This window comes from Desmodus rotundus, chromosome 9 (assembly GCF_022682495.2).
Source record: "Desmodus rotundus isolate HL8 chromosome 9, HLdesRot8A.1, whole genome shotgun sequence".
Taxonomy (NCBI): Eukaryota; Metazoa; Chordata; class Mammalia; order Chiroptera; family Phyllostomidae; genus Desmodus; species Desmodus rotundus.
This window is the reverse complement of record NC_071395.1, coordinates 37046797-37059113: the sequence shown is the minus strand read 5'-3', so window position 1 is coordinate 37059113 and position 12317 is coordinate 37046797. Positions and strand designations below refer to the sequence as shown.

The following is a 12317-nucleotide window of genomic DNA, read 5'->3' as shown; positions in this document are numbered from 1 at the left end:
TGGCAGCTAAGCAACACAGAGGGAGAGTGTCTCCGTCTTCCTCTGGAAGGTTCTACTGGATAGCGCTGAGCGGGATGTTTCTGTGAAGTGGCGGTTATCTGACATCTGTGGATTCGCACAGCCACCTCCGAGGCCCCTGGGCTCTTGCACCTCACCAGGCTTTGGGGTAGAATTTCCTTCCTCACAACCTCCTAAGCAAGGAAGCAAAGGGCCCCCTGTGTCCCCGTCCCCAAGCTGCCACTCAGATTAACAAATTTTATTTTAAGCAAAATACATGCATGTGAAGGAGAGACCCCACCAGGTACCTAAACCCCAGGTGTCCAAACCCGGTTCTGCCGCCTGGCCCCTGCCGTCCATCTGGCTGCCAGAGGAGTGGCCTTCTGCAGCCTGGCGGCCAGAGATCGTACACAGCTCAGGGCAGGTCTGAGGAGGGGCCAGCCCTGAGCAGAGGGCAGGGGCAACTCGGGGTTCTTCTGTTCACACAGGCCCACGGTGATTCCCTGGGAGAGCAAAGTCCCTGGCTCAGCCAAGCAGGTCATGCGAAGAGGCACAGGGTGGACCGTGGACTCACCCAATTCCTAGAAGTTTGTGGAAAAGGCGGCCAGCGATGCCCTTACCACTGGGCATCAGAGGGGCCTCCCATTGAGTGGACATTGCAACCGAGGCACTCTGGGCAAAGAGCCTGGCACAGTGTGGCCAGTCCCAGGAACGTCCATGGTGACAGAAGCCAGGAATGGGGTGGTACTCGGCCCCCAGCCATGGCCCCAGCCAGACAAATTCTGACCACCTCTCCCAGCCAGTGCCCACTGTGACCTGCCTACCATTGTGCCTCATGGTGGGCAGTCGGCCCCCAGCTGCGTTGTTGCACTGGTTGGTGGTGTACTGGGACAGCCCCTCCTAGTCACTGTCCTCCCTGGCGGAGGGCCCCAGCTGCTCCTCACTGCCGCTGTCCTGGGCCTCCTCCACGCTGGCCTCACTGCTCTGCTTCTCCAGGAAGCTGAGGCGGTGCAGGGCACCCCTCTCCTCTGGGGATAGCAGCTCCGGGCCCTCCTCCAGATCCGAGTCAGAGTCGTTGGAGGTGACGTGGGATTCTGGTAGGTCTGTGAGAGGAGGAGAGGCGGTGGCAGGGACGGAGGCACAGAGGTGGATGAGATGGGGAGAGACTGGGAGGTGTCTGCCACTGAATACCCTCGACCCAAATGCTCACCTGGGCCCCCGTCCTCAGCCTCCTCCTGCAGGGGGAAGGCAGCCCCCTCACGGGCCTCCAGGTAGGGCACCTGGAGCAGCACCTCAGCCCGCTGGGTGGGCATCCCGTACTGCAGAGGTGACAGGGAGGTCAGGGAGGGACCTGGAACCCAGCCCATCCAAGCTCATTTTGTGTCTTCTATATTAGCCACATTAAAAAAAAAAATCCCAACCAGTCATCACCACCCACTGCATCTGAGGTGAGGGCCCCGCTCCCACGTCACGAAGGGCTGAGCTCCTCCAGCAGGGGCCGCAGGCTCTGGTGGTTGGGCTGAGTCCTGCAGGGGTGGCCAGCAAGGGACCACTGTCCTGAGGCTATACCCAGTCCTCCCTCTGGAGACCAGGGATCAAGCCCCAAGAGATGCCTGGAGACAGGTAAAGGCACAGGCGAAGGCACTGAATACTGGGGCAGGGTGCTGCTTGAACACAAAAAAACAGGCAGAAACAAAAACTGCTGGCATGAAATTAAAACCCAGCAGCCAGGTAAAGTAGCAGCTTGGACCCAGCTGAGGGGCTGGCTGGAGGGCACAGGGTGAGCCAAAGCCTCCGCACCCAGCAGGGTCTCCCGCAGATTTGAGCCCACACTTCGTCTGGTCTTTGCTTAAAAGACCCCTCAGACAATGCCCCTGTGGCAACCAGAGACTCCCCAGCCCTTCCCGCCTGTATCCTGCCACAGGCAGAGCTTTGCAGCCCCCCCGCGCCCGAGGACATCTGCCACCTCACCTGGCCCGCAGCCTCCTCTTCAGACTTATCCTCTTCGGGCTTCTCCTCAAAGACCATACCGTAGTGGGTGATGAGGGTCTCCACGATGCGGGCTTGGTGCGGGTAATCGACCAGGGAGGAGAGGGACACGGTGGCCTTGGTGGGCCGAGGCCGCAGCAGTGTGGGCCCAAACACAATGCCTAGGTTCCCGGGGGTCATCTTGTTGTCCTGTTCCACCTCCACGATCCTGGGGGATGGGTTAGGGGGTGCGGGAGTGGGTGAGAATGGCTCCCTGGACCCAGCCGTCCTGGACCCCAGCCCGGCTGGCCCTCACCTGCGCAGGTGCCGCAGCAGGTACTGCAGCGAGGCCTGGTTCTCGGGTGGCAGGTCACTCAGGAGCTCCCGCAACCGGCCTACCATAACCATGTCCACAGCCTTGCTCTCAGCCGCATCTGTGCAACTCCGGGACGTGGCCTTTGCCTCAGCCTCTGCCTTCAGGCTGTCCTTGGCCAGCCCCATGAGCTCGTGGTAGAGGCGGAAGCAGATGAGTGGCTCTGGCAGCTAAAAGTGACAGGTGGAGTGGGGTCGAGCCCAGTCCCTTCCTATTCTGCCCTGGCCACATCCCAGCCTAGCAGTCCACTGCCCCAAGAAACCCCCGCCCCTGCCAGGCAAGGGTCCTGGCCTAGCATCTGCTCTGTCCTCATGGGGCTCACCTGGCGCAGGTAGAGTTTGAGGACGTTGCTGATGTCATGGGGTGAGGCCTGTGACAGCTCCACCAGCTCCTTGCCATTCTCAAAGGCCTGGCACAGCTTCTCCACGCGCGTCTTCACCCCATTCACCCTGTATATGCCCTGTGGCAGCCCACAGTCAGCCTCAGCCCACGCCTGCCTCCCCTCTGGTCTCCCAGGACAGAGCCCCTGCTGCCGTCCCCGCAGTAGTCACCTTTGTGCGCAGTGCCCGTCGCTCAATCTCACAGACGCACTTCTTGATGATGAAGGGCACACCATCAGGAGTGCCCCGGGCTGCCTGGCCAAAGTCCTGGCCAAAGAGCTGCAGGCGGCCCTGAAGCTTCTTGTGTCCACACTGGATGGCCAGGGTCTCCAGACACTTCTTGTGGCAGGCCAGGCAGCACTGGGGGCAGCACTTCGTGAGCAGAGAGCCTGGCTCCCTCCCCTCCTCTCTGAAGCCCTCACAGCCCACACCCCTATAAGGCAGCTTCTGAAAGCACAGTCCCGATCTTTGCTCCCAGAGCCCCCTGTGCTCTGCATGGGACCTTCCAGCAACCCCTGGGGTCCCCACTCACCTCCTCACACTCAGCACCCTGGAAGTAGACATAGCTGTTGCACTCCCGGCACTTGGCTGGTGAGCGGAGCTTTCGGAGCCGGTGAGTACGGGCTGCCTTGGACATCCCCACGTGGCGGAAGGGCCCACTGGGCACGGCCACTGGCAGCTCGGGGGCCATGCCATTGAGGTCAGCTGGGAGGCAGGGCAGGTGCTCATTGTCACCAAGGCAGGTCAGGACCAAGCCCACAAGCCGAGTCTAAACCCTCTCCCCCTACCGCCGGGGTCAGAGCCCCTCTCACCCTGCTCAAAGGCTGACGCTGCCCCCGCGCTGCCCTCCTGGTCCACCAGCTCCTCACTGGACGACATGGTGCCACTGGACGACATCCGCTCAAACTTCTTAAAGTCCCCTAAGCAGGAAGCAGCGGTGTCAGTTACCCCAAGCCAGGAGGGAGCAGGCATCTCGTTGGCCAGATGCTGCCCAAGGGCCCTCTCCATCACCCTGGCCCCGTGGTGAGCTCTGCCCTCAGCTGGCAGGGCAGGCCCTTCACCTGAGCTAGGGCTGGGGTCCACGCCGTCGGAGTCTGGGATGGAGATTGGCCATGACTTGTGCACCTGGTGTCCACGCCCACCTGTGGAATGGGCCGCTAGTGAAGGGCTGAGTGTGGCTGAGAAGGGCTGGAGGGAGGCTTCACCCATTTCACAGTCCTACTGGGCACTCACCCCTGCGCACCCCATCGCTGGGGCCACTTTCCTCTGGAGGGCTGCTGGCAGCCTCTGCAGCGTCACCAACACTGAAGCTGCCTTTCCGGGTGCGCATGACAGGGGACCTGGTGGGACCAAAAGCCAGAAGGAGGAAACACAATGGGGATCACGGGCGCCCAGACACGCTCACCCGCACCGCAGGTGGAAAGCTGGCTCCGCACAGGGCTGTACCAGGTGTTTGTGGAGATGTGGGGCTCGAAGTCATAGTGCACATCAGGCTCCTCGTCGCGCTGCAGCTGGCGCACGTGGGAGGCATACTGCTGGCCCGGGTCATACAGCTTGCTGCTCTCGCACAGCATCTGGAAGTGCACAGGCAGCGGGGCTGTCTGCATGTGCATCATCTGGTAGTAGGAGATGGTGGCCTGCAGACAGTAGGGTGCAGGTGGTGAGGTCCAGAGGTTGATGGATAGGTGCCCAGACTGCCCAGGGCTACAGCATGGGAGCACCTGGCACCCACCGACTTGATGGTCTGGTCGCTCTGCCGGATGACCTCCTGGATCTGCCGGAGCGCCGTCACCTTGGTGTCCTCCAGCTCCTGCTTCTGTGTCTTAGCATCCGCCACACATGTACGGTATGTGGCCATGGCTTCCTCCGCCTGGGATGGTGCAGGGGGGTTCACAGAGAGGCCTTTGCCAGGGGTTCAAGCCCCACACAGAAATCCAGCCAGCAGATCATGGTCGAAAGGCTTTTCTGGCAGGATGTACAGCCCAGGCAAAGGCCTGGAGGTGGGAAACTTTGCATAGTGTGTCAGGAACTGCCCCCACTGGGTGCTCTCCTTCACTGCTCCATCCAACCCGGTCTTACCTTATTCTTGGCCTCCTCTTCCAAGCGCCGCCTCTTGTCCAGGGTCTTGGAGGCCGTGCCACCCGCCCCAGGCCCAGTGCCGGCCTGCTCCTCCTCTGCCTTGACCATCAGCAGGCGGGCCTTGTCGTGGTCCTCACAGCGCTGCACGTAGCCCTGTTTGGCCTTGCGAAGGTTGGACTCTGCCTCTTGCTGTGGGTGTGGGAGCGGGGAGACCAGTTCCAAACTGCCCTTCAACTGGGCTCAGTGTCCTGGCTTCAGCCACTTTCTACCCCAACAGCAAGACACCGAGTCAGGCATCTCCACCACCTATGTCTCTTGTGCTGACATTTTGTGGCCCAGTGGGCAAAAAGGCCCCTGCACAAGAACTGACAGTAGGAGAATAGGGGGTGACTCCTACAACAGGGCCCCAGAAAGAAGTGGCACCTGGTGTGTCCATTTAAAAGCCTAGGCAGCCCAGGCTGGTGTGGCTCAGTGGATTGGGCGTGGGCTGCAAACCAAAGGGTCACCAGTTCGGTTCCCAGTCAGGGCATGTGCCTGGGTTGCAGGCCGGGTCCCCAGTGGGGACCATGTGAGAGGCAACCACACATTGGTGTTTCTCTCCCTCTTTTTCTCCCTCCCTTCCTATATCTCTAGAAATAAATAAATAAAGTCTTTAATTTTTTTTTTTTTAAAAAAGGTCTGGGCGGCTGAGGCATAGCTAAGCTCTGAACGAGGGACACCAGTCCCTGACACCCACCCCCAGCCCCCACTTCCACCCCCAGCAGAACGGCTGGTGACGCATGCTCTCTTTCACTTCCCCTCTCACGGAGAACAGTGCAGCCACCCAGGAAGGAAGTCAAGTGCTCTCTGGGTGAGCAGGAAGGCACTTAGTCAAAACCCATGGGCCTTCCAAGGCCACATCTTGGAGCCTGCACCATCAGAGGCTTAAACATAAAGAACTCATAGAACTCATACAGGCAGTGGGAGAAACCGTGGGGGAACTTTTTAAATAAAAAATTGTGATGAGAGACACAAACCCCAGAAGCCATAAAAGGAAAGCCTACTGTTGACAGTCGTGGTGTCTACCTGGCAAAATAGGCCATAGGTAAGTTCAAAAGTCAAAACAATAAACTGGTAGGGGGAGTCTTGTAACACACACCTTCAGGGGCTGAGCTCTCTAATATGTAAAGAGCTCTGATAAATCAATAAAAAATAGGCCACAGTCCAATCCAGAGGATGTGGACCAAGCCTCACAGAAGGGGAGAAATGTGGCTCTGGCTCAGGAGGGGAGCTTGTACCCTCACACTCCATCCCAGCCACCCCTTTTCGGGCACAGATCAGAAATGCTTGATCACGTGTCCGAAAGACAGGGTGCAGGCTCCTCACAGCAGTGACATTTGAAACAGCTCAACTACACAGCAGTAGCTCAGCAGCAACTAAAATTCATAGGGATTTAGTGAAATAAGCCATGTGGCCATCACAACTGAACCTGTAAAGGGCCGAGAAAAAGGAAGGAGGGTGGACTGAGGTGGGGAGAGCCTCTGGATGCAGGGTGAGTGTAGGAGGCCAGGAGCAGAACAGGGTGCTTGGTAAGCTGCCATCAAGTGCATAAGAGGCGGGGAAATCACAGCACAGTGTGGGTCCATGCCAGAGGCCAACCGTCCTGCCCCCACCCACCCCCCTGCCCCAGAGGTACCAGCTTCCTCTGGGCGCGGTGCCAGGACTCCTTGATCTCCTTCCTGCGCTTCTCGTGCTCAAGTCGCCGCAGATTCAGGGGCTGAGGTGAGACGGACCATAAGTAGGAAACCCCAGAAACCCCACTCCTTGCCCACCCTCCAGGGTGCAGCCCACCTGCATGAAGGTCTGGGTTTGCAGCGTGCTTGCTGCCTGCACCATGCCGTGGCCAAACTCCAGGTCCTGCTCCAGGGCCAGTGAGTAGATGGACAGTAGGGGCATGTGGGGCTTTTGAGGGGGAGTAGTAGTCAGAGGGGTGGGACAGCATCCAGGCCCTCCTGGAAGCCCTCCCTGGTCCCCTCAGGTTCCCTCAGCCACCACCATAGCATAGATGGGGAGCCTCTTCCTTTGGCCCTTCTCAGGTGCAGAGACTCACGCCCAGGCCCGTGGCCCCACCTCCTGCATGACGCTCTGTCTGCAGTTGTGGACAATCTTCTGCAGGCCTTTGGCAAAGTCCATCTCTGCAGGGCAGGGAAGGGGAGTCAGTGCAGGGGGGAGGGGGGCATGCAGGGGGGACGTTAGGGGAGGGGCCCTCTGGCAGATCTCTTCCAGGGTCAGCGCTCACCCAGTGCAGTCCGCTTCTCCAAGTAGCCAATGAGATCCTTCATGTACTTGGCCATATTCTTGGCGTAGTTCAGGGCCACATCTACACCTCCCTCACAGCGCTGCAGCAGCATGTCCACCTCCTCGGGTAGCAGGCAGCCTGCGGAGTGGCCTCTCAGCCCGGGCTCCACCCCCAGCACACCCCCAGTCCCAGTCTTCTGCCCTCCATCCACCATTCGGGCAAGCGCCCGCCCCCGTGTTCGGCTCAGAGACTCACCCATCTCACAGTCCTCAGCGCTGGGGGGGCCACCCTCGCTCCCCTGTCCATACAGGTTCTCCATGGACTGTGCAGGGGAAGACCCAGGTGAGTCCAGCTCTGTGATAGGTCCTGTCTGAGGCCCACCCTGCAGGCGACCATCCCTGCCTCTGGACAGAGGAGGCCACCCCTGCTCACCTGGCTCGGGTCCCCAGGGGGCACTGACAGGAGAGTGCTGCTGTCCACTTCGCCCATGAGGAACTCAGACACACTGCAGGGCAGGGCGTGCAGTCAGCCTCTAGAGGTACACGGGCCCCACACACCCCTGCTCCTGCCCCGCAGGCGCCGCACTCACGTGCTGCTGAAAGAGACGGCGATGGTCTCCAAGGCCTTCTCAAACTCCTGCTTGTCTGCCTCATTGTTGCACTCATAATGGAAGGCTGGCGGGTGGAGACAAGGGTGAAGGGGGTTGGTCCACTTTCCGATGCGACCACCCCTGCAGCTAACTGAAGGGAAATCACTAGGGCAAGTGTACCCATCAAACTCCTACTTATCCTTCAAAACCCATTTCAAACACCCCCCCTCCAGAAAGCCCTTCCAGGCAGAGAGCCCTTGCTGCTCTGTCCTGGCCAGCTGACCTTTGACCTTGGCAATGAGGGTGCCAGCAGCTGTGAGTGTCTCCACAGTGTTCAGCAGCGGGTACTTGCAGATGACCTGGCGCATCACTCGTAGGGCCTCGCCCAGGGACTCGTGGGCCAGGGGCCGGCGGGCCTCAAGGAGGTCTGCCGGGCAGAACAGCTATGAGCAGGGAGGCAGGGGCCTTGCCCCAGGGAAAACCTGCTCACTTATTCCTCAAAGATCCTGTCCCCAGGTGAGAAAACTGAGGCAGAGGTGGGAGACGGCCGCTGCCCGAGGCTCACTGTAGGACCTCAGGTGGAGCACCATCCCTCTCTGGGCTGCTGGCCAGGGCAGCAAAGGCCAGACCTTGGCATAAGCAGTCCCTTCTGCTCAGAACACTTTCCTCATCCCTCCAGGAAGTAAACTCCTGCTTGTCCTTCAAGTTGCAGTGCTGGTACCTCCTCTTCCATGGAGCCCACCTGGCCCCTTCCCTGCCCCAGCCACTCAGGGTTGCTCAAGACTCTATCCAACTCTCTCCCTTCCCTGCCTGCCGTGGCGCCGGGCCTCAAGCACCCTGTTATCTCATACTCTCCCGACAGCCACCCCATAAGACAGACACTTGTCATCACCCCGTTTTGCAGAGGAAGAACCGAAGCACAGACAGGTAAAGTCACTTCTCAAGGATCATGCAGCTTTTCCACCTACACGACGTTTGAAGGCATGCAAACAGCAGGCAGAATACATACTATCCAACAGAAACGAAACCGTAGCAGTGCGTGTAAGGGGAAGGAACAGCCAGGCACAAAGACCCAGGAAGGCCTGACAGCCAGCTGGGGGGACAGCTTTGACACCTGGGGCCTTCTGACTCTGCCTAGCAGGCCTGCTCAACAACATAAGTGGAACCTGAAAATAGGTGCCCAACCTTTTTCAGCACGGAGAACCCCTTTGGAGGGCCCCTGTGCCTTGAAACTTGGGGGCCCTGAAACTGAGGCCAACTCAAAGAGGCAGAAAGGGGCTTCGGGAATCCAGGGAAGATACCAGGGAATGGTCGGGCCACACCCCTTCTAAGGACATTCCTTCCATGTGCCCAGTCCCTCTCCCCTTGTGTTGCTTGGCCTCAGCCCACTGGGTCCCTGCAGCACCCCAACCTAGGAAGCTGACTCCAGTGAAGCCAAGACATGCCCAGCTTGGCATGGCCAAGCTAAGCGCTGCAGCTGCTGCGTCCGCAAAAGCTGTATGTGCTCCCGGAGGGCTGGGGACCCCTCATTCTGCTCTGTCCCCTCACCTTGGGCCCCGTGCAGCAGCACCCCGGTCTCTAAGACAACAGTCACAATATGCTGAGAACGCCTGGTAGGTCACTAAGCCCGGGGCACATTGCTGCCCTGGTTCACAGATAGGACACCCAAGGCTGGGAGCAGGAGGCCACTAGTCCAAGGTTCACAGCTGGACAGCAGGGGCAGCACCCGGACTCACACCCACATCCTCTCTGCTTTAGTCTCTTCCCCAGGCCCAGGATGCCCCAGGCGGAGAGAAGGGTGTCCCCAGCTCCATCCAAACTGCCTACAGGACTCAGCCCCACCCAGGCCTAACCTCCAAGGAAGTACCAGAATAGGATAGGAACCGAGATTAGAGAGTTTCCCCAGGAAGCAGTGCAGGCCCTGCCCTTGCGACTAGATAACCGGGGCCCTGGCAGGGCTGGGCCTCTGCACAGAGCTCCTCATCAGCGCCCCGAAGGCATGGGGGCCCCTGCAGGCCCAGGTCGGATCTGGCTTTGGCCCCTCCACGGACGGGAGAGCTGGGGGTCAGGGCCCCACTCCTGGCCTCGGTTTTCCTATCTGTGAAATGGATGCCTTGGGCGAGCAGGTCAGAGCACTTGGCGTGGTCCTGGCACTGTGGTTTCCGGGAGAAGCAGGCAGCGCACAGGCTGCTGTGCTTGCCTCGTCTAGGCGCCTGCCAGGGTTGCCAGGGACAAACAGGAAACAGATGAAAATAACTTAGCAGGAAGCCAGGCTGTCAGTCTCATGGAGGAGAAAACGGAACCACCATCCCACAGGCTGCTGCCTCCTGCAGCTCACATGCCGGCCACCTCTGGTCCCTCCTGACTCTCCCCATTGGACCTCGCCCTACCTCTAGCCCACCTCGGTCAGACACACGCATTCAACTTTGACCTACCTCTGCTCTAACACCTCCTGTGGCTCCCCACTGACCTCAGGAAAACGTCCAAGATCCTTCTGCCTAACGTCCTCAATGCCTTCAGCCTCTCACACTCCACACACCAGCAACACCCAAACCTTGCTCCCGGAATACAACTCCGTGTCCTGTTTCTGACCTGTGCACGTGACACTCCCTCTGCCTCAATGCCTTTCCCTCCTAGTTGCCACCAAACTCTTACACATCCCTCAAAGCCTTAGCTGCAGTGGCTTCTTCCACAAAGCTGTCCCTGTGACCCCCCTCTGAGCCTTCCCCAGTCCTTCCCTCTATCCTGCCTTGGCCCCACAGGGTCTGGGTTATGTCTATCCACCTCGGCCTTCCCCCCAGGCCTCGCTGTCCCCTCTGGCTCTCACCGTCACGTAGAACACAGTCCTTGAGGTTCTCCAGGCCCTCTGCAAAGCGGGCCACGTCGACCAGGAGGTGGGAGATGTCCTCCACGGCATCGGGGCAGGGCCCCTCGATGGGTGGCTCGGCGGGGCTGGCTGCTGTCAGTGGGCTTCGGTGGCCCCGGCCTAGAGTCCAGGAACTAGCCCCGGACAGAGGGAAGCCAGCAGCGCTGGCATGGCGGCTCAGGCTCGTGGGCCTCTTGAGTGTGCCCGTGGTCTTGGCATTGGAGGCCACACTCAGTGGGTCCAGAGTGGGTCCCAGGTACACAGCTTCAGCCCCATCTTTCCTAGGCAGCTCCTGGGGGGTGAGGTGGGGTGGGGTGGGGTGGGGTGGGTGGTGGGTAAGGCAGATGCTCTGGCCCAGGTGCTACCTCAGTGTCCCTAGAAGTGAAATGGGGCTCTGGGGGGTCTTCAGCCTGACCCCATGGGGGTCAAAAGCTAGAGGTCAGAGGGCTGAGATTTGGGGCCATACCCCTCTCATACCTGTTACCCAACATCCTCTTCCCCAGAGCTTTCACAAACAACCGTCAGCCCAAACCACAAGCCAGGGGCGGGGCCTGCGGGGGCGCGGGTACCCCACTTCCTGGTGAGGAAGAGAGATCTGGGAGAAGGTCCCGGGCCCTGTAACCCACCTCAGGCTGTGGCAGACACACCTGTTCCCTGAAAAAGACCCCCCTGTCGATTGCTATACCCTAAGGGTCCTGGAGACCTCCGAGTCCCAAACTCTAGGACACTCCCAAACTTGGTATACCCCCGGGGTCCTGGAGGCCCTACACCCAGGGACCCTGTCGGATACTCTGCTGCCCTCTACACCTTCTGCCCAGTGATGTGCCACAGTTCTCTGCGTCCATCCTACAGAGTCACAGTCAAATGATGCCCCCACCCTAGCACCCTACCGCACTCCCTGGGTGCTGCAGCCCGCCCTGGAGGAGACAGGGGAGGCAGTGGCCATCCCAAAAACTCCTACCATGAGCTGAATGCCAGAGTCCTGGCTGATCCTGCATGGCCCCCGCCGTCCCGCCTGGTAGGGGCTGTAGCTGGCTTGAGCCCCCCACTGCAGGCCCAGCATGTTGTTGCTGCTGGGCACCTGCCCCACTGCCGGAGCGGAGGGAGCACCCTTGTCCCACTGTGGCTCCAAGGTCCCCACCCTCTGACCTGAAGTGGGTAACTTACCCCCGAGGGCTGCGGGCTGGGGCTTCCCGCCCGGTTCTTTTTCGAGATGGAAGGGGTTTTCATGAGTTCACGCTTCTTCCTGGAGAACATGGTTGGGCCAGCAGAGCCGCCCAGGCAGGCAGGCTGAGGTAGAGCAGGCCCGGAGGGGTCTCAGCGATGCAGCTCCAGGAGCTGACCACCTCAGGACCACATAGTCACCAGCCACCCCCCTCCCCAGCTGTCAGGCCCACGTGACAGGCTCAGCCCTCATTGGCGGGCCCTCCCCCCACAGGAAAAGGCCTCCGGAGGTGGTGACGCAGACCCACACCCCAACCCTCTGAGGCCTCAGCCTGCCACTCCACAGAGTGGGCTTGAAGGTGGGGTCCCAGGCCCCGCCCCTAGCCCAGGCCCCACCTCCAGCTTCCACTTTCAGGAGCTCTGCACGTGCATGGGACTAGGCACCCGCCCCCTTCTGGCCCTGGCGGGCACAGAGGTCCATGGCTGACTGTACAGACGCTGACCCTCGCTCAGACACACCCAGATGCAAGCAGGAGCACGCTGAAGCGGACGTAAACATGCACAGGCACACTGACACGGGGACAGAGACACGGGGGGGGGTGGGGGGGACACTGAGCCACAGG

The 12317-nt window shown here is 60.3% G+C and overlaps 1 protein-coding gene across 2 annotated transcripts; it reads right to left on the bottom strand.

The window, feature by feature from the left end:
- Positions 1-241: 241 nt before the first annotated feature.
- On the bottom strand, positions 242-12049 carry ARHGAP45 (Rho GTPase activating protein 45). Of its 2 annotated transcripts, XR_008425190.2 has the most exons (24): positions 11698-12049; positions 10492-10822; positions 7948-8091; positions 7665-7749; positions 7508-7580; positions 7331-7397; positions 7076-7213; positions 6907-6971; positions 6628-6738; positions 6473-6553; positions 4798-4986; positions 4451-4588; positions 4165-4355; positions 3952-4058; positions 3780-3860; positions 3531-3638; positions 3251-3423; positions 2890-3078; positions 2661-2798; positions 2282-2508; positions 1969-2194; positions 1208-1316; positions 822-1100; positions 242-500 (listed from the first exon to the last, which is right to left on the bottom strand). XR_008425190.2 is itself a non-coding variant. In XM_053911790.2 (23 exons), exons 1-23 carry the CDS (start codon positions 11785-11787, stop codon positions 898-900), a joined length of 3264 nt encoding a protein of 1087 aa, XP_053767765.1. In that variant the 5' UTR covers positions 11788-12049; the 3' UTR covers positions 242-897. The 2 variants fall into 2 exon arrangements, 1 of the variants encoding a protein (XP_053767765.1); XM_053911790.2 differs by having other exon boundaries at positions 242-1100.
- Between the last annotated feature and the right edge of the window lie 268 nt (positions 12050-12317).

Excerpts from the sequence above, each read along its gene's own strand:
- ARHGAP45 (XM_053911790.2), bottom strand. The coding sequence starts at position 11,787 with ATGTTCTCCAGGAAGAAGCGTGAACTCATGAAAACCCCTTCCATCTCG. Across the intron at positions 4,059-4,164 it reads CACATCTCCACAAACACCTG|GTCCCCTGTCATGCGCACCC; the intron begins GTACAGCCCTGT and ends TGGTCCCACCAG. Across the intron at positions 1,317-1,968 it reads AAGAGGAGGCTGCGGGCCAG|TACGGGATGCCCACCCAGCG; the intron begins GTGAGGTGGCAG and ends TCACCTCTGCAG.